This window comes from Syngnathus scovelli, chromosome 18, assembly GCF_024217435.2.
Source record: "Syngnathus scovelli strain Florida chromosome 18, RoL_Ssco_1.2, whole genome shotgun sequence".
NCBI lineage: Eukaryota > Metazoa > Chordata > Actinopteri > Syngnathiformes > Syngnathidae > Syngnathus > Syngnathus scovelli.
The window spans coordinates 11953981-11973877 of NC_090864.1; the positions used below are offsets into that span (position 1 = coordinate 11953981).

The following is a 19897-nucleotide window of genomic DNA, read 5'->3' on the forward strand; positions in this document are numbered from 1 at the left end:
GTGGTAAGGTGAAATAGTACACGAGGGGGGCCAAGTTGCTTAACGTGTGCATGGTGTGAGTTGTGCGCGTTGATGAGCATTCAATTGTGTCTGTAAGCACATTGTTAGAACTTTTGTTCGTGTTTTAGGCAGCGTTTTCCGTGTCCCCACGTTACTGCGTAGTGTTCGTTAAGTTAACATGTCGCTAAGGCCAATACCGGAAGTGGCAACAATTCAGTGTCACAGTAAGAGCACTAACCGGAAGTACTGTATTCGTTTTTGCAGGTATCGCTCTTGCCACAGGTGCTTCTAATTAGCCGGCAGGTAAAAAATACGATTCCAAAATACAACAGCCTGTTGCAGCGATTCGACTAAGATGCGGTTCCTTCCAAATACCTGTAGATGGTGCTGTTTTTTGAGATGAACAGACGCGTTCGAGCACATGATCCCCTGTGCGCGTTTTGGGAATGTTCATTGCCGCCCCGGAGCCGTGAGGGGAGGAGAGGCGAGGAGAGGCGAGGCGAGGCGAGGCGAGGCGAGGCGAAGCTGGCTGAGGCGAGGTGAGGTGAAGCTGGCTGCCTGTGCAGCTTTACTGTACAAGAGGAATGGCTTGTTAGGGCTCTCCGTGAGGGTTATGGCTCAACAACGGCGTGCATGTGAAGCAACCGCACCTCCCCTTTTGGACACTGGGAACACGGAGACATGTCCAGAGACAGCATGACGGCCGTGCGAGGAGCCCACGGTGGAAGCACCAGCAGCAGCGGCAGCAGCAGCACCGCAGCGGCGGCGGCGGCGGCGCCCAAAGAGAACGGCTACGCCGCGCCAAAGCCCGCTCCGCCCGGTGCCCGCTTCCATCGCCCCTCCGCGCCCGCCGATGACAGCCCCGTGACAGCCACCGGCGAGCTGACGCAGACGTGGGTGCAATTCGCCAAGACCTTCGTGCTCATTTTCCCAATTTATGCACTGGGCTACTATGAGTTCAGCTTCAGCTGGATGCTGATCGGACTCGTGGTTTATTTCTGGTGGAGGAGAAATGCCTTTGGGAAGCGGAGTCGCCTGAGTCGGGCTTTGGCTTTCCTTGAGAGGGAGGAGAGGAGCCTTGCGACGGCTCTGAGCACCTCGGACCTGCCTCCCTGGGTAAGACATACTACCTGTACTACTCTAACGTTGCCTGTCAGCTGACTGACTGACTGACTGACTGACTGACTGACTGACTGGAGGTGTAAAGCCGTGAGTGCGGGACCAGCTGTCCACCCCCCCACCCCATCCCACCCCACGTAAGGCGGTGACGTGGGATCCATAGCCCCATGCAGCCTGAGCTAAATACAGCAGGGTACAATGGTTAACCAGACACCTTGTTATTTTGGGATGGAGCCTCATCACTCTCTCTGATTGACTTACTTTCTTTCTATCAGTGTAACAGGTTGTGTTAAAGATTTGCGATCAGTAAGTCAATACAATGCCAGTACTGGCAGTTTGCAAACCCAGATTTTATTTGGTGTGTGTTATTTGCTACTGTTTGGAATTTTCTGTCCAAATGGGTACAGCATATTGGCATAGTGGAGACTCCTGTCCTGTCCTGTCCTGTCCTGTCCTGTCCTGTCCTGTCCTGTCCTGTCCTGTCCTGTCCTGTCCTGTCCTGTCCTGCCCTGCCCTGCCCTGCCCTGCCCTGCCCTGCCCTACCCTGCCCTGCCCTGCCCTGCCCTGCCCTACCCTGCCCTGCCCTGCCCTACCCTGCCCTGCCCTGCCCTGCCCTACCTTGCCCTGCCCTGCCCTGCCCTGTCACAGCTGTCTGGCTGGACGGATGGACGGACATGATCCCGACATGACCTCATCTCACAGTTGCCGCTTGCTCACAATGCATCGTAAAAAACACACCAATAAAGTTGCACGATGACTTTGCGCTGATTCGGCCCCGAGGATGCCCTGCGGTGCTGCTTTATGCAAAGAGCGTTCCAATTATGGGGGAAAAAAAGCATGGTGCAACCGCAGCATCTTCTCCGGAGCTTTAATTGAAGCAACAGAGTGAGAGACACTACCACGCACGATTGGTTGTTGGTCTTCACTCCTCACCACTTATCCGTCTCACTTCCACCCACTTGCAAAGTTGCTCGGGGCGGGGAAAGCTTTCTCACAACCTTTTAATACTTCTTGTCTGTCTCCAAAATGGTTCGTTCTGCAGCAGCATCCATTCTTCCCCACGAGGTGACATTTTGCAGTGGCTTTACCTGCTAAATCACTAACTTGGCCGCAGTCGGTCCAGCCACCCCCCAACCGCTGCAGCTTGTGCGTCGTGCGTGCGCCTCTCGCATGCAGTTCCATCCACAGCTTCCTCGTCCAGGTTGTTGCCGCCGCCTTAACCCTCTCTTGACATCCCACTTGGTTGCTCAAGATGACTCAATACTAAGTAGGACTTGATGCTCCTGCCGCATAAGCACTTTGGCGGGGGCTCTGGTGGGAATGGCACTGTGTTCTGACTGCTTGACTGCATGCCATAAGTCACGCTGCTGCATTTGTGTACTGAGGGGGAGGGGCTGAGTCGCATCGACCAGCTGGGCGTCTCCTTTGGCCCGTGTTCAATCGATCCCTCATTGACGGTCGGGCGCCGATCTCGCTGAGCGTCAGAGTGGGGAAAAAGGTGTGAGCGATGTTGACGATGATGGCATCTTGATGGATTGAATTTTTGCTGCTGATTGACATGGATGCAATATTGAACGGCCCTTTCGACAAAGTGAAACAAATCAAAGGGGAGTGGGTGTCTGGATCCAATTGGGCTTAATTACATCTGCTGGCGCACGCTTCATTCGTGCGCTTGTTTGTGCGCAACATTCTGTCTGCAGCTTTTGATTGACTTTTGACTGTGTCAACGTTTTCTTCTTTTCATCAGCCTTTTCCACAGCTTGACACAACACGGCGCTTGCACTGCACTGACTTTCGTTTTAGTCAGGCAGCTTTCACCTTCAACAATGTATTTACATCACAAAATCACTCAAGATGAGAAATAACATGCAGACTATTCAAGTACTAGATGTGATTGGAGGTCAGGAATCAGAACTCTGCTTCATCACTTGTTGCTCGTATGCAGTTTCAACATTTGGAGTTTCACTCAGGGAGTCGAAAGTTGGGCTCAGTTGGGCCATTGTGTATTTGCCCAGTTTTGTGTCCAACGGCGAAATGCAACGGCCTCATCGTAAATTGTTTGGCCCAATTTGTTGTTGTCCTTTCAAGCGTGGCCGCATATTACGTGCGTCTTTGTAGTTGACCTTTGAAGACATTTTGGCATTCATCAGGCTTACTGCGGTCCCTCCCACTGTGGGATTTGTCTGCTGCTCCCTCCCGCAGGTCCATTTCCCGGACGTGGAGAGAGTGGAGTGGCTAAACAAGGTAAAAGAAGCCGGCCGGCCGGCGGCAGCGGGGGCGGGGCGTCTGTCGGCATTATTGGCTGGACGGAAGTGCCGCCGTACGGTACATTCCAAAGGCCTCGATAAATCAGCATGCTCCAACTTTCATTTACTGCCCGTAGCAAAGATGGGCGAACACGGTGCTGGCCTTGCTCACCGTTGCTCTTGGTATTGTCAGACGGTGAAGCAGATGTGGCCCTACATCTGCAAGTATGCGGAGAAGCTGTTCCGAGACACGGTGGAGCCGGCCGTTAAGGAGTCCAACGCCCACCTCAGCACCTTTCGCTTCAGCAGGATCGACATGGGAGACAAAGTGAGCTTCCTTAATGGCTAAATAAAAAATCTGCTCTCACTAAGATATGTTTGCGTGCATGAAGTGCTGCAAAGTTGCCCAAATGCAAAATGAACGTTTCAACCACGCTGTAGCCTCTGCGGGTCAACGGCGTGAAGGTTTATTCGGAGAACGTGGACCGACGGCAGATCGTCATGGATCTCCAAATCAGGTACCATCAAAAGATGGCCAGCTAAGCTAAGCTAAGCTAAGCTAAGCTAACCAGGCCCGACGACAGACAACTCGGCACATGTCATTAACAGATGGCTCGTCGTTTGCTAGCTTTGTAGGTAACACAGAGATCGACGTGGACATCAAGCGCTATTACTGCAAAGCGGGAATCAAAAGCATTCAGGTCAGTTTTGGCACAAAGCACCTGTGCCCATATGTGTGTGGTCTTGACTCCAGCAAAGTGTTTTGTGGCTCACGCGTGACCTTCCCGCCAGGTCCATTGCGTCGTTTCCACTTGGGACGTAATCAACAGAGACTCTGTAGCTCGTTAGCAACGCTGCCCGCCTAGCGGCAGGCACGACTGCAAACACGCGGGTTGCTTCAATCAGACGGCAAAATTGGGCTTTCGTTGCTAATTGGCAATTCAGGCTAACGGTGTCTGTTTCTGTAGACCAGACCGCACCGCACCGCACCGCACACCTCATCTGTGTTGAAATGAAAGGAGGTGTCACTTTGATTAGCTGGCAATCAACACTGTTACCTCCCACAACGGCGCAAAGGGCCATTTCGAAATGCAAAAAAAGCAACCTGCTGTCGCTCGGTGTCAATGACAGCAGTTGGCGTCGTCGTCCTCGAACGAACCGCCAGTCCTTTAATCCCCTGTAATGATCTTAATATGTTATGAATGAGAAGGTGGAGGATGAGGCCGGCCGGGATTGTGTTTCCAACCTCCATTTCATTTGTGCGAGCGTGTTAACGTGTTCCTGTGCTAATCCCTCAGATTCACGGCGTGTTGCGTGTGCTGATGGAGCCGTTGCTGGGCGACGTGCCTCTGGTCGGAGCGCTTTCTCTCTTCTTCCTCAAGAAGCCTGTAAGTTTAGTCCATTCTTGTATGCAGGTTGAAAAAGTGCTTAGCACGTTCTGGAAGAATAAGAAGTGAAATACTGTCAATATTTATTCACTTCTTCCACACTTTTGCCATGTCTTAAAAGCTGAAGAAAAGTTTCGGTTGAACTCCAAGTCTTTTCCAGCGCTCCACTGTCTGCATACCATTGGCGGGTAGCGTAGGTGTCCCTAATGGAGCGTCTGGGGAGTGGCTGCCATATGATTGGAGGCCATAAAATATCAGTTCTGCCAAGCTCATTGCTTTTTCTGTGCTGCCTGCCCCACGTCGTGGTTTAATCTCCCAATGCTCTTCGGACACCTCGCCGGTTCTAAAACTCCACACTTTCGATGGCCCGCCCGATGGCCATAATGGCCGGCCGGCCCTTCTTGCACGGCTTTGTCCTCACGAGCCGCCCGCCGCTAAATTACCAAAGCTTACGTAACCTTTTGCGTCGCAATCATTCCTCAGCGATGTGCCAAGAATGCGTAATAGCAATGCGGCGGCGGATGCTTCTCCGTGGCAGCGTGCCATCAAAAGTGCGTGTTCATTGTTCCTCTTGTGCCGTCCGCAGCTGTTTTCATCTTTGAAACAGCTGTTTGCACATGACCTTTTGCACCCACAATGGCTCATAAACAGCAGCCAAAGAAGATGGCGGCAGTATTGTAAACTCTCTGGGGACGAGAAGCAAACGTGATGCCTTGAGAGGTGGTCCGTCTGTCTGGTGTCCCATTAATATGAAATGCGTGCGCGCGTGCGTGCAGTCACTATCCCCATAAGACGTGTCGTTGCGCTCGCTCTTCATTATTCTGTAGATCCAGCGGGCTGGAGTCGACTTGTGAATGGATAACAATTAAGAGTCTCTCTCTGTTTTTGTTCTTGTTTGTTTCTGGCAGCTTCTCGACATCAACTGGACGGGCCTCACTAACGTGCTGGACATTCCCGGGCTCACGTAAGCGGATTTGCTCCTTTTTGAAAGCCCCTTGGAGGTTTAAGGGGAAGTCAATGGATGTCAATTAAGGAGTAAACTTCAATACAATCATTTCTCCCAAAGAACCTTATTACGCAGAGCGAATATTGAGGCCATATTTCCCACTCCTTGGGGTCACATTCCCCCAACAAGAGTTCTTAAATCTGCTGTAAAAAGCCTGTTAAAAAGTTTGCCTCCCATAAACCGGGAGATGGATGGATGGATGGATGGATGCATGGATGGATGGATGGATGGATGGATGGATGGATGGATGGAGGGATGGATGGAGGGAGGGATGGATGGAGGGATGGATGGATGGATGGATGGATGGATGGATGGATGGATGGATGGATGGATGGATGGATGGATGGATGGATGGATGGATGGATGGATGGATGGATTCTTACCCCCTCCTGTTTTCATTTCTACAAGTACCAAGTACTTTTGCCACCTCTGAGTACAGCAGACATGTTTTTGCTGCCCTTTTCTGGTGTCCTTTGTGGAGGTGAAAAAGCTCAACGGAGCTTGTGCAATACAATACTCGTGTGCGTGTGTGTGTGTGTGTTTAGTTGTGGCACGAAAGGAGGTGTGGGCCGGTGAAGGAGAGGTCGCGGTGGTGAAATTAGACTGACAGGATCAACTGGCTGGCTGCACAGTGGCTGTTATTATGCAACACGTTCAGTGTGTGAGGCCCCCAAAAAACAAATCAAGTGAATATAATATATTATTATAAACATAGCATTAATCACCAAATAGCAAGAGAATTTCCAAAATCTACATTCTCTGGGAAATAGTTGCAGCCTCTGCCAACAGAATTTCTTGCTGTCGCTAGGCAGAATTTGTGAAAAAGCTGGCCTTACCTTAGAAGAAGAAGCTAAGAGACTTCTCCATCAAATTGAAATTGCAATGTCACGAAATGGAACAAATGGCAAATTGGCCAGTCGGCCAAAGTTTTTTCTTTTTTTCTCAGCTTCTTGAAAAAGATATACAGAATCGATTAGGTGCGCCTTTAATTGGTCCAGGCTAGTTGTTTTGAACTCCTTGAATTAAAAGCACGTCTTCATTAAAGAAGGAGCAGCTCCAAGCCACTTGAAATTGCTCGCCTTTACAATGCAGCGCTTCGATGAACCAACGGATTTGAAGGCTCCCGGACTGACACCCAATCAGCCGTTCTTTTTCACGGCTCAAATGAGATGTGGTGTTTTACTCGTCCGGTCGGTCAGTAAATAACGCACGGGCTTTTTGCTTGCTTTCCTCACAGCGGACTTTCTGACAGTCTGATTCAAGATATCATCTCGTCCTACGTGGTCTCGCCCAACCGGATTACAATCCCGCTGGTTGGAGACGTGGAACTGGCCCAGCTTCGCTTCCCCATGCCCAAGGTACGCCTTTGTTTGTGTTTCTCGCCACTTCCGTGAAGTCAGACTCGGCACCCGGTGCGGCGTGTAAAATAGACGCGATTCCGTTTTCCCGCGCACCGGCAACGCAACGTGTCAAGGTCCGGCCCCCGTCACCACGACAACGAGCGGGCAACAGCCTCGATCGGGACGCTTGCTTTTTTCGGTTGGGCGGTGAGCTCGTCTGAAATGTTTTCAGGGAGTGCTTCGGATTCACTTCTTGGAAGCTCAGGATCTGGAGGGCAAGGATAAATTCTTGGGCGGGCTCATCAAGGGCAAGTCGGACCCTTACGGCATCCTGCAGATCGCCAATCAACTCTTCCAGAGCAAGACCGTCAAGGAGAGCCTTCACCCCAAATGGAACGAAGTTTACGAGGTGACAACACGCACGGCCGGCAGGCCGTTTGCCGCGACGCTAAACCATCCATCGTCTTCCTCGTCAGGCTTTGGTTTACGAGCACTCGGGTCAGCACCTCGAGATCGAGTTGTTCGACGAGGATCCTGACAAAGACGATTTCCTGGGGAGGTGCGTCGGAGGGGGGGAGAGGTGGTCATGGTTTACCACCTGAAGCTGCGGTTGATCTTTTTTTTTATTTGATTTTTTTTACGGTCGGCAGTCTGATGATCGACATGACGGAGCTGCACAAAGAACAGAAGGTGGACGAGGTGAGCGCTTTTAAAGGCTCCGTTTCACCACGTCAGCAAATGTGCGGAGTGAGCATGAAAGTAAAGCCAGTCGTGTTTGAGTAGACAAAAGGGAGTAATGAGCCCGCTAAATCCACCCACCTCCAGTCTGCACAATGAGCAAAAATGCCTGAGCTGAGCTGAGCTGAGCTGAGCTGCGTTGGAGCCACATTATTCCATTTGTTCCTTTGGACCACCGGAGCTAAATATGTTAAGTTTAGCCCGGGTCGTTAGCGAGAGTAACTCAAACGTGCGTGCGCTCGGCAGTGGTTCGACCTGGAGGAGGCGCCGACCGGCAAGCTCCACTTGAAACTGGAGTGGCTGTCTCTGCTGTCCACGTCGGAGAAGTTGGAGCAGGTACCCCGAGCCGAGGCGAGCCGAGCCGACTGGCCCGGCGTCTGACTCCTGCTTGGGGGCCACTCAGGTGCTGCGAAGCGTGAGAGCAGACAGGAGCCTGGCCAACGACGGCCTGTCGTCGGCGCTGCTGGTGGTCTATTTGGACTCGGCCAAGAACCTGCCGGTGAGAAACGCGTACCACGAGGCTTAAGTTTGCTGGCTGTGTTCTTTGCTTTCCGTGAACTCCACGTCGAGACCTTTCTTTACTATCAAGCTCCCGATCGTACGGATGTACATACTTTAGCTTGGAGCCGAGCGACCCTTTCAAAACGGGTTGAAGCGACTGCTGGTTTATTTTTTCTTCCTCCTCATTGTTCCCCCTCCTCCAAGAGCCTCTTCAGCGGCAGCTTAGGCTGCGGCAATTTAAGCGAGAGACGAGCGTCCGGCCTGGTGTTTTGCGAGAGCGACAGCTCCGAGTATCGCACCATCGGCGTGAGTGCCTTCACTGGAGCATGGTGGTGTTTGGGCTGCGCTGCGCTGCGCTGCGCTGCACAGCGCTGCACGGCGCGGCACGGCGCGGCACGGCACGGCACGGCCTGGTGACTAACGCCTTGCTTTGGAGTGAGCGCAAACAATGGCCATGATGCGCTTGAAGTGAAACAAAACGTACTTGGAAGAAGTCGTCGGTCGGACGCCGTGGGTTGAATTTCATCTTTCAAGGCAGTTGAGAGCGAGTGGACAGCTTTGTTATTTATACCGGGTGTCAGCAAGACCGTATATTTCCAGAAAGTCTTCCTTCCTTCCCTCCCCCCTCCCAACCAACCACAAAGTAATCTCATCTTTTTGCAACCTGCTAACTGTGGGTTGTGATGTTTCTATTTTCCCTCCTTTCAAATGTCCTCTTTGGCTTTCAAAGAGCAACCTGTCGGATTTCACCTGCGACGGGTTGAAGCAGGTCTTTAAAGCCTTGAAGGTAACGTCGTAGAGGAGTTAGCGCACGTGTGACGAATGCCATCTTGCATGCTCTGACGCTCTTCTCGCATGTTCCTTCCATTGAGTTGTCTAGTGCAGTAAGTACATTTTCATTTGCATTAAGATGAGGCGGAATATCAAATGCGCCAGGCATCTATTATTCATGGGAAACCTTGCATGAAAATACGCTTCTGTCGTCTCATCTCGCACGTGGAATGTATTTACCAATGTCCGGAGATCAATCAATGTCTGCCTGACTGTCTGTCTGTCTGTCTGTCTGTCTGTCTGTCTGCCTGTCTGTCTGTCTGTGATTGTTTTCAGTCGGCCAAGAAAAGCAGCAGCGAGCCCAGCCCTTACGTGCAACTAACCGTCGGGCACAAGACACAAGAGAGTAAGGTGGGGCTCGCCTCCAGACCAGCTTTTATGGATGCTGAACTCTGAACGCCGAATGGATGCGGCCGAATGGATGCGGCCGAATGGATGCGGCCGAATGGATGCGGATGAATGGATGCGGATGAATGGATGCGGCCGAATGGATGCGGATGAATGGATGCGGATGGCAAGCCCGCAGGCGTCCGTAGAAATGGCCAGTGTGAGGAAATACTAGAGTGGCTCCATTGTTTGACTTGAATTATGCCACCGATTCATAGCATGTAGATTTGGGTGTAGCTATCGTTTTTGTCCACTTGGGCTCGCAACACGATCCTATTTTGCCGAGCGTGTGTGGCTTTGTAAGGCGTATCGTCGTCCTTGTCTTCCCGTCTGTTGTCAAAGATTCGCTACAAGACCAAGGAGCCTTTGTGGGAGGATTCCTTCTCATTTCTAGTTCACAATCCGAGGAGGCAGGAGCTGGAGGTCGAGGTAAAAAGCGTCCTTTTGTGTTTTGCCGCACTCTAGCTTTGCGCTCATCCACCAACGATGTATCGGGCAGGTGAAAGACGAAAAGAGCAAGTGCACCTTGGGCAATCTGAGCGTGCCGCTGAGCGGCCTCCTGGCCGAAGAGGACATGACGCTGACGCAGTGCTTCCCGCTCAGCAACTCGGGTCCCAGCTCCAGCATCAGATTCAAAATGGCCTTGCGGGTTGGTACAAGCGTGTTTTAGAATTCTCCGAGGGAATCCGTCATCGTTTGGTTTCTGCCGTGCGCCGCTTCGTTCTTCTGAATAATGAATGTCGAGGAAGGTTCTCACATCAGAAGCGATGCCTTTCTCTTTCTCTTTCTCTTTCTCTTTCTCTTTCTCTTTCTCTTTCTCTTGCTCTTGCTCTTGCTCTTGCTCTTGCTCTTGCTCTTGCTCTCGCTCTCGCTCTCGCTCTCGCTCTCGCTCTCGCTCTCGCTCTCGCTCTCGCTCTCGCTCTCGCTCTCGCTCTCGCCATGAGCCGAGGGGCGACGCGCGCTAAGAGCGAAAAACCAAACGACAGCGGGGCTTTATTGCAGTGCAGCGGCGTATCCCGGAATGAGTCATTGTACGGCTCCAGTGGCCTTTCTTCCGTGTAATTACGCACAACTCGAAACAAATGCAAATCAAAACTGCTGGGGGAATTGAAATTGCTCTGAGTGTTCAAGAAACCTGGGCAAATGGACTTCTGTGTCAAATGCGCTTAGATCCTGTCACTGGAGAAGCAGGTCTCATCAGACCAACCTTCTTCAGTCCGGGTCCGCAAGTCCAGTGTACCCCAAGCGGCCGCCTCGACCAGAGCGAGCGCCTCGTACTCGCCGCCGCCCGGTTCGCCCTCCCGGGCGGGGCCCCCTCCGGCGCACGCCTCCTCCCTGACGCTGCATCATCGGGACGGCGAGCCGTACGGCGCCATCCCGCCGGCGCCGCCGCGCAGCGTCTCCAGCCTGTGCGTGGGCATCTCAGCCTCCCAGAAGCACCTGGCCCACAACGAGTCCACGCCCAGCCTGGCCTCGGACATCTCGCTGCCCTTCGCCGCTTTGGAGCTCCAGCAGAGGCTAGGGCGGCTGCACAAGTAAAATGACTCATCAATGATTTACTACCTTTCAATTTCCTCTTTGTTGACATCGTGCTATTGCCAAACAAGGCTCTTGACTCTATGACCAAGGTGTCCATTGACATTTTGAGCAAGCAGATTGAAGCAGCCAAAGTGCTTTGATGTGCTTCCAGCGGCTCCACCTCCAGCCAGTTCCTCCTGGGTGAGGTCCACCTGACCATTCGACACAGCGCCCAACGCAACAAGCTGATCGTGGTGGTTCACGCGTGCCGGTAAGCTTGCGGCGGTGAAAAGGATTTCCGTAGTTGTCGCTGCGTCATGCACTTCAGAAGGTCCCGTATCTATTTTCTCGTTCACATAAAGGTTAGCTCTATTGCTAAGCAAAAGAGCAGCACCATGCAACTTTTGCCTCGTGTGTTTCCTCAGAAATTTGATGGCTTTCTCCAAAGACACCTCGGATCCTTTCATCCGCCTCTACCTGCTGCCCGACAAGAGTCGCACGGGCAGGAGGAAGACCGGCACGGTGAAAAGGAGCCTCAACCCTGTTTACGATCAAACGTGAGTTGTGTCTATTCGGACGGACCATGTGTTACACTTGAGCATTAGCATGAGCCCTGTTTGTTTTATTTGGAGTTTGAAGGATTGTTCGACTTGCAGGTTTGAATTCAGCGTGTCCGTCGTGGAGCTCCACAGAAGAACGCTAGATGTCGCCGTGAAGAACGGAGGGAACATCTTGTCCAAACACAAAGGCCTCTTGGGAAAAGTAATGTGCATTTCCTATTTTGGTTGTGTGCGGGCTGGCGGGTGGTTGGGCTGGCGGGCGGGCGGTTGGGCTGGCGGGCTGGCGGGCCCCCGCCTTTGAATTTTTACAATTCAAGAGTCATCATCGTTTTCAGTGAGCAGGTTTCCGTGTACAATTTCAGGTGCTGGTCCATTTAAGTGGAGAAGATATAGCCAAAGGATGGACGCAATGGTAAAGTGTTCAAAGAAACAATATGGAATCAATATATTTGAAATGATCTTCTCTTGTAGGCATGAGCTGAGCGAAGATGGTTTGCCGTCTCAAAGGAACATCGAGGAGACATTTACATTGTGATTTGTTTTGCTGAATTTAGTAACCGTTTTATTTCCACACTGTACATTTTTGTCAGCATGCCTTTTCCCATACCGACCGTCGTCGGCGCATCCAAATATTGTAACATATTGTCATCATAATGAAAGGTCTCGTCGCTGTTTGTGATATTGCTCGTTTGTAACTTAGCAGGGCATTAAAAAAAAAGAATGTGACAAACTCTTACCAAAGCAGCAGAATGAGTCCCGCAAGTCGTGTTTATATTTTGTCCTGCCGTGGATGCTTTTGACTTTTGTTATTTATTTAGTTTGATTTCAAACATGGAATGCACATCAAACTGAATGCTTTGTGTATTTCTAGGTGGACTTTGTGCAATATTGTTGTTTATCTTTTGGACAAGCATGGTCCTTTTGTGGGCATTTTATAGGGCTGCAAAAGATGTAGGAAAAAATATAGATACTTGAATTTGGGCTTTGGAGGGGATTCAGATGTCAGCCAAGTAACTAGACGAGAGACAACTCGTGTTTTTTGAATATGCAGGGCTGACAGCAAACTGTCAAAATGTTAAAACAAAGGTTTATATCTCGTTTTTGCCATGCGGTTATAACTGTTTGTGTTTGTTGAAGCTTTTTAATCTATCACGTGCCTTAAAAAAAATGAAAAAACCTCACCACCGTGTAACTTCCGCCTTCTTAAAAGTTATTCATTTTGAATGATGTGTGGCTTTTTGATGAATAAATTGTTTCCTTTCTGAAAATGGTGTGATTATTTCATTAAGAAAAATAAGTACACTTTTGTAATATATATATATATATATATATATATATATATATATATATATATATATATATATATATATATATATATATATATATATATATATATATATATATATATATAAGGTCGTAAACCGAAATTTTCCCCGCATTGAATGGCCAATGTAAAGCATATATGAGACGATGTCGCCATCCAGCGGCTAAAATTAATAACTGCATGTCAGTGGCGTCAGAAAGACGCTTTACGTCATGACGTAACAGGGCGTATGAATTTGCGCGGGTTGCCGAGCGGTGAGGCGGACGATGAGCTAGCTAGCTATCTTTATTCCCGAATAGTCGCTGCCAAAGGTAATAAAAGACGATTCTAGCTCCACTTTCGTGTTTCAATGTATTACGACTACAATACAACATTATTGTTGGTGACAGTTTACCTTTCTAAGTAACTCTTTCAAACGGCCGTGTTTGTTTTCACCGTCAAGTGGCTTTTTGGTGACACTTGTGTCCACTTTCCCGCAGCGCTTTTCAGTTCGACCAAACTTTCTTCTCGCATCAAAGCGAGTGAACATGTCGAAGCGTGCGGCTTTCATTAAAGCCGCTTGTAAGGAACATGTGGACGACTTCCTTCAGCTCGTCCAGCTTCACGTAAGTCATCGCAAAGCGTACACTTGGATGTCCAACATACTGCAAATTGTAAAACATTGTTACGTCATACTAATGTTACGCATGTATTTGTTACATTAAACAACAAAACAAAACGAATGAATGTGCGACACTGTATTTGAGAGAAAAAAAAAACGTTTTTTGAAACCAAAAGTGTGTAGAAATGCATCACATTCAACATTGACACACACTTGCGGATTTGCTGAGCAGAAGGACAGAACGGATCCTTTTGACCTTGAAGAGGTGATGGAGGAGATGTCAAGGGATCAGCGTGAGGCGGTGTGGGGAAAACTAGCCTCTCTCCTTGGGGATGTCCTTCTGGAATTGCCCCCGGAACGCTGGGATGAGGTCACGGATGCCGAGTCTGCGGTGGATCCCGTGTGTTGATTTGACTTTATTTTTTTGGAGGGGACGTGGGGAGCGGAGCGTTCTACTCATTTGCCTCTTTTCTCCAGAAACGCGTCGTGGCTGGCGTGACTCTGGTGGCCACCGTATCTCTGAAGGTCCTGCAAAATGGCGACACCTACAATGGGCTGCTTAACATTGCCCACCAGCTTCACGGTTTGTCTGCCACCGCTTTGCACGTTTCTCTTTGAAAATTTGTTTTGAGCTGAACATTTACATTTGTCGCATCCAGATGTTCTGGTGTCGTCGCATCCCAGGGCGGAGGATAACGTGCTGCTCCACATCCATACGCTGTGCGAGGCCTGGTGGAAGAAAGACCTGCTGAACAAAGACAAGTTTGGCCGCACCGCTTTGGTCATCGCTTTGAACAAGATCTTATATTCCAAGAAAATGGTGCGAAATTGAGGGGGGATGAAACGCAAGACATGCAATAGCAATATTGCTGCATAGGTTATTTTCAACCTATCTTGTCAGAACACTGAGCTCCAAAGAGCATGGAGCCTACACAAGGTGGTCTCCAATGTCAACTACGCCTCTGAGGACGGTCAGCAGCTGAGCGCGCAGCTGGTGCAGTGTTTCCGCGGTACCAGCTTCATCCGTAACGACGACGTGAGTGCAGAAGGGTTCGCTCGCCCCAGTTGCCAGCAAGCTGAGAGTATCAACCTGCACGCATGTGTGTGTGTGGCACCGCAGGGCAAGCGGTTCATGGTGTTTCTCTTCAGCTGGCACGTCGATTTCGTCCCACTCATCCACGAAACCATCAAAAATCAGCTGCCGTTCTTTAACACGTGAGAGGCCGCCCCCTATCTTTTTAGACCGCTATACTTTCAGTATTTTTCTTTTTGTCCACTAGGTGGCACCGTTTCTATTTTAATCGGCTGTGGTTTGAACCTCAATGTGTTTATTTAAAAAATGTTTGAGAAACAGCGATTGACTTGTCAAAAGTGGGGGGGTTAGGATGGATTGATGGATTGTATGGGGGAAAATGAGTGAGTATTTTAGTGATTTGGGGGAAATTGAGAGAGGATTTATTAAGGTCCTCTTAAGTAGTTTTAAGGTTCTGACTCACACCGTCATGGTCTCGTTCCAGGGTGACCACGGAGGACGTCGCCGAGATCTACTTCCGCGCATGGAAAAAGGCCAGCGGCAAGTTCCTGGAGAAGATGGAAAGCGAGTGCATACAGGACTTGATGAAGTGCGCCATACTGTTGCGGAGGTCGTCACCTCTTTGCCGCAAAGTGCGACAGGTAAAAAATGGACAAAATCCCTTTCAATGTTAAGGGCATGAAATGTTCTCTCTGTCTCTTCCTTTTCTTTCCCTCCTTCCCACAGATCATCTTCTATTTCCACAAGAAGAATGTCTGCCCCTCAGTGAGCAAAATGCTCAGCGCCCTCTACAAGCCCATTCTTTGGAAGTATCTCAATGTGCGTACTGGCCACCTTGTTGCCCTTTCTCGAGGTCTGTTCACAACATATTGCTCCTTACAGGTTCCTAATTTTGAGGTCCGCACCAACGCCACCGTGCTGTTCGCGGACGCCTTCCCCGTCGTTGACCCCGATACGGAAATCGAAGAGGCCCTTCAAAAGCAGCTGGACAAACTCAAGGCAGGCTTGTTTTTATTTCCGTTGAGTTCTCATGGCCAATCCAGCGTATTCACAGTTAGGCTGCTTATCTCCGTTTTGAAGGTCCTGCTGTTCGACAAGCATGACGTCGTGCGCTGCAATGCCATCCAGGGCGTGTGCAAGGTCCTCGCCAGGTGCTGGGAGTTGCTCCCGTCGGTCGTTATCGTGGACTTCCTGAAGAAATTGGAAGAGTTGGCGGGCGACGGCAGCTCCGATAACGTCCGCTGCGCCGTCTTTGCGGTGTGACTTCCTCTTGACCAAAAAGAGATTGGTTGTTTTGGAAAAAGTCTTGAATGAGCCTTTGGTTCTCAGTATCTGTGCATTGTCTTGGACAACGTGCTCAGCCACCCCGCGCTCGAGAAGCTGATGCCCAAGTGGAAGAACAGCCTCCACGATACCTCGGTGAAGGTCCGCGTGGCTTTCGTCGACATGCTCCTCAAGGTCAAGGCGGTCCGCGCGGCCAAGGTATTCTGAGGCGCCGTCCGCGATGCTTTCATGAGCAGAGCAACCCCATCCATCTTCACGAATTCAATGACTGCAGTTCTGGGACGTGTGCAGCCTGGACCACCTGGTGGCCCGCCTGGCCAGCGACACGCCACACGTGTCCAAGCGCCTCGCCGAACTGCTCATGGACTCCTTTTTCCCCGCCAAAGGCAGCGACAGCGACCGGTGCAACCGCTGCGTCACCCTCATCCAGATGAGCCCCGCGGCGGCTCGAAAGTTCTACCTGTACGCCCACGTGCACACGGGCCCCAATAACATAGGTAAAACTTTCCCGCGCCATGAGCTCGTTAGCGCTTTGAGATGAAACGCAGCTGTATGTTTGCAATCAGTGAAGTTCATGCTGGCCATCCGCCAAGTTTTGAACTTGAGCATCCGGCGCCATGACGACGCCGACGCCAATCTCGATGACAGCGACGAGGAAAACAGAGCGGTGAGATGAATACGGTGACATTTGTTCCATTGGCCCGCGTGACACCACCGGCTTGTCGTCACGTCTTTGAGCCCCACGCCGAGGTGCCCGTGTGTCGTTCTCCTCGGTCTCAGGGCGAGAAGCCTTTCGCACTGGAGAAGGACGTGGTGGCCACTCTGCTTGAAGTGGTGGTCATCTTGTGGAAGAACATCAGCAGGTCCCTCGAGCAAAACGAGGAAACCCGGACACACGTGCACGCCCAGTTTGGTCAAGTCATGAGCAAATACTTGAGCCAATTCACGGTACTCGCTCATACATGACCTTTGACTCGTTTCCCTTGTCTTTGAATTTGCTGCCGTTCCATCGCTTATGCTTGATGTTTCATCTCTCCTCTTTTCTTCAGGATGAGCGCTGCCAAGTTGCCCTCATGCAGATGGCCTCCTTCATGCCTTTCTCCACGGTGGCAACATTTAGGTGAGTGGCTCCAACAAGTGCATCCATCTGCCTCTTCTTACTCTGAAGTCTTGTCCCAGCTTCAGCGTGCTGTCCCGTCTGAGGAAGATGGAACCCGAAGCCCCGCCCTCCGTCTACGGCCAGCTGTTGGACTGCATGTGCAGTTGGGGCAAGACCGCCAGCGTCCTGGAGCTCCTCATGGAATGGCTTAGCCAAGCCCTGCCCGAGAGTCAAGGGGTTTGTTCCTCGGTCGGTCGGTCCGTCGGTCGGTCCGTCTGTCTGTTGTCATGGCAACGGCAACACTCAAGCCACTTCTCCCCCGCCCTCAGCCGCCCCATCGGGTCAACGCCAAGCGGAAGGTGACCATCCAGGTGACGGAGGAGGCTAAGCCGGACCTGGCGCTGGCCTACTTGGACCACCTGCTCCTTTACCCGTCTACACGGAACAAAGTCCTGGCTCTCAGTCAGGGTCCACTTAAGCGTCTCTACACTCTTCTAGGCAACTGCAAGGTGTGTTACAAGGCGCCTGTCTTTTTGTTCATTCCCCCCTCCCTCCATGTTTTGCATTTTTATTCACGCTGGCTATTTTCCGTCTTTTCCCCAGTCAGTGCTGTACTCTCAGCTCAACTCTTCCTCTGAGGGCGCAGCTGGCGCAGAGCTGGCCCTTAAGGCCTTCACCTATCACGGCCGCCTCAGCGTGCACCTGCAACACCACGTGAGTTTTTAGCCAGGAAAAGGAGAAGCCATCTTTTGGAAATAAACGGGCCTCTAACGCTCTAGCTGTCGGAGGGCCGCGAGTACCTGCAATCTCTGGAGTACACGGCAGCGTGGCTTGGCGAGAGGGTGCTGCCCGTCCTGGCCAAAGCTCATCAGGGACACGGCCAAGGGGAGGCGAACACTTCCAGAGCGTTGGCAGCGGAGATAATCAAGGTGAGTTGCGTGGTCTCAGGTGCGGGCTCGTCATATTTCCTCCATTGCGAGCGTTTGAAGACTCTTTCCACTCATCCATCAGGCCTTCCTGACCATGTGCGGTGACGTGGTGCTCTGTTTGGACGACGACGCCTTCAAGGCTCGCGTCCTGCACTTCTGCTCGCTCCTCGTACTCCCAACTGATGGTGGGTGGAGCTTTCAAAGTACGCCGCATCGATGTGCGTGTCCCTGACTTTGTGCGTCTTTTTGTCTCGCTGCGTCTCTCTCGCTCTGCGTGCTTGCGTGCGGACGCATCTCCCTCTGTCTTCTAGCCGCGAGCTACTTGTGCATTCCCGCCATGCTGCAGGTTCTGAAGGAGCTAATGGCGAGTTACTCCCCGGTTGAGCGCAAAGCATCTGGAGACGAGCGGGATGCTGCCACCAAGTGTCTGTCGGTGGTAGCAAACATATTCCAGAAGATTATAGAGCTCTTGGCCGGCCGACTTAAGAAAGAGCCCGAAGAGGGTAAACGGGTACGTGGACACTTGCACTCATGACTTTATTATTATTATTTTTTTTTTCTTTTGTTTGTTTGTAATGTGCCGCAATTTTCCACACTGCCACGTTGTTGTTGTTGTTGTTGTTGTTGTGGTGGTGGTGGTGTCTTAGCTGTGCCAGTCGGCTGTCAGCGGGCTCCAGGAGTTCCTTCGAGTGGCCCAGGCCTCGAAAATCAGCGCAGTCTTTGACACCCTTTTCGCCATTGTCGTGGTGGAAACGAGCTATGCTCTTCAGAAGGTAAGTGAAGCGGTCAGCGGTCTGGTCTTGTTGAAGCCCCTGATCAATGTATCGTAGGATCAGTTAAGTAGATACCACTCAGGAAGGTCATAAAGATGGCACGTTCATGAAAAAGCTTTATGGTGTGACGCCCCAAACCCCTAAGATGACGCACCCCGAAGAGGTGACAACTCCAGAGAAAGTGGATGACCTGCCTATTCTCTCCAGCACCATTCTGTCAGTCCTTCTCAATTTGTCGCCTGTCACCGGGTAGGAAAAAGCTTTGGGGGAAAAAAAATCAAGTTTGCGTCTGTATCCAACTCAGCTTGCGTGTTGTGTTGCCTTCAGGGCCTTTTGGGCAGAAATGTTCTCCTCACTGTACTCTGACACCTACTTCAGTCTGACTGAGCTGGCCGCTGTCGTGCACCTCCTGGCGGTCCTGCGACACGGTGGGCCCAGTCGATACTGACCGCCTCATTGAATAATATTTCAGTGTAACATTTCATCTTGTTGCAGCCATGCGGCCCAATGAGTGCTTGAAGAAAATCGCCATTATCGTGCAGCAGCGGATACACGCGCATGCAAATGCAGAGCACGATGTCCAAGGGTGGGCTCACATCAAATGAGAGCAATTTACAAAATAATAGTTGCTTTGTAAAGCAAACATCATTTTGTCTTTGCAGGGCCATTTATCAATCTTCTGTGACGTCGCTGAATGAGATCTTGACACAATGGGAAGTTTGAGAAAACAAAAAACAAAAATGGTACTCAAGAGTTGTTTGTTTTCTCTATTTTTCATCTTAAAAGCATTTATGAAAAAAATAAGCCTTCTTCTGTATTTGTCATACTAAAAGCGTTTCTAAAAAAATGGCACTTTTTCTGTATTTGTCATATTAAAAGCATTTATGAAAAAAGTGGCACTTGTTTCTGTATTTGTCATATGAAAAGCATTTCTGAAGAAAATGCCACTTAAGAGTTGATCTCACTTGTTTCTGTATTTGTCATCTTTCTGTATTTGTTTTACAGGCAAGAATGGTGTTGGGTTGCTGGTTAAGACTACACAACATACTATTTCATTGTTTTCAGGTATGATGTTCATGCCTCGCTATTCTACTGTCCGGGATAAAATGGCTGACATCCTGTTCACTTTTGTGCGTGGGTTCTTTGACGCTTTTTGTGCGTCCCGTCACGTTAGATGTCCGCCAAATTTGGTGTTGATTTGTGAAATTCGTGCCAAGCAC

At 50.6% G+C, this 19897-nt stretch overlaps 2 protein-coding genes across 10 annotated transcripts; both read left to right on the forward strand.

The window, feature by feature from the left end:
• The first annotated feature begins 53 nt into the window (after nt 1-53).
• esyt2b (extended synaptotagmin-like protein 2b) lies at nt 54-12902 on the forward strand. Of its 7 annotated transcripts, none has more exons than XM_049749882.1 (23): nt 54-1116; nt 3322-3444; nt 3559-3693; nt 3807-3883; nt 3994-4066; nt 4664-4753; nt 5662-5717; nt 6997-7117; nt 7332-7508; nt 7576-7658; nt 7750-7798; nt 8084-8173; nt 8241-8336; nt 8543-8644; nt 9446-9520; nt 9899-9985; nt 10056-10205; nt 10727-11091; nt 11247-11345; nt 11500-11631; nt 11731-11836; nt 11997-12046; nt 12106-12902. In XM_049749882.1, the coding sequence occupies exons 1-23, from the start codon at nt 682-684 to the stop codon at nt 12167-12169; spliced, it is 2835 nt and encodes a 944-aa protein (XP_049605839.1). In that variant the 5' UTR covers nt 54-681; the 3' UTR covers nt 12170-12902. The 7 variants fall into 7 exon arrangements, with proteins under 7 accessions (XP_049605839.1, XP_049605840.1, XP_049605841.1 ...); XM_049749883.1 differs by lacking the exon at nt 8543-8644 and adding an exon at nt 9069-9125; XM_049749884.2 differs by having other exon boundaries at nt 3322-3363.
• Nucleotides 12903-13167: 265 nt separating this feature from the next.
• ncapg2 (non-SMC condensin II complex, subunit G2) lies at nt 13168-19802 on the forward strand. Of its 3 annotated transcripts, none has more exons than XM_049749971.1 (28): nt 13168-13269; nt 13438-13563; nt 13792-13959; nt 14037-14142; nt 14219-14379; nt 14461-14595; nt 14680-14774; nt 15077-15233; nt 15319-15411; nt 15475-15591; nt 15673-15849; nt 15922-16074; nt 16151-16373; nt 16443-16543; nt 16657-16824; nt 16926-16996; nt 17056-17224; nt 17305-17484; nt 17579-17689; nt 17755-17904; nt 17987-18089; nt 18216-18415; nt 18552-18677; nt 18823-18926; nt 19005-19105; nt 19173-19263; nt 19340-19420; nt 19683-19802. In XM_049749971.1, the coding sequence occupies exons 2-27, from the start codon at nt 13486-13488 to the stop codon at nt 19398-19400; spliced, it is 3399 nt and encodes a 1132-aa protein (XP_049605928.1). In that variant the 5' UTR covers nt 13168-13269; nt 13438-13485; the 3' UTR covers nt 19401-19420; nt 19683-19802. The 3 variants fall into 3 exon arrangements, with proteins under 3 accessions (XP_049605928.1, XP_049605929.1, XP_049605927.1); XM_049749972.2 differs by having other exon boundaries at nt 17056-17212; XM_049749970.1 differs by lacking the exon at nt 19683-19802 and having other exon boundaries at nt 19340-19573.
• The last annotated feature ends 95 nt before the right edge of the window (nt 19803-19897 follow it).

Bases quoted from the DNA above. Each gene is read 5' to 3' on its own strand.
- esyt2b (XM_049749882.1), top strand. From the start codon at position 682: ATGTCCAGAGACAGCATGACGGCCGTGCGAGGAGCCCACGGTGGAAGC. The intron at 8,174-8,240 runs GTACCCCGAGCC...GGGGCCACTCAG, and splicing joins CGTCGGAGAAGTTGGAGCAG to GTGCTGCGAAGCGTGAGAGC. The intron at 8,645-9,445 runs GTGAGTGCCTTC...GATTGTTTTCAG, and splicing joins CCGAGTATCGCACCATCGGC to TCGGCCAAGAAAAGCAGCAG.
- ncapg2 (XM_049749971.1), top strand. From the start codon at position 13,486: ATGTCGAAGCGTGCGGCTTTCATTAAAGCCGCTTGTAAGGAACATGTG. The intron at 16,075-16,150 runs GTATTCTGAGGC...CAATGACTGCAG, and splicing joins AGGCGGTCCGCGCGGCCAAG to TTCTGGGACGTGTGCAGCCT. The intron at 16,544-16,656 runs GTGAGATGAATA...CCTCGGTCTCAG, and splicing joins GCGACGAGGAAAACAGAGCG to GGCGAGAAGCCTTTCGCACT.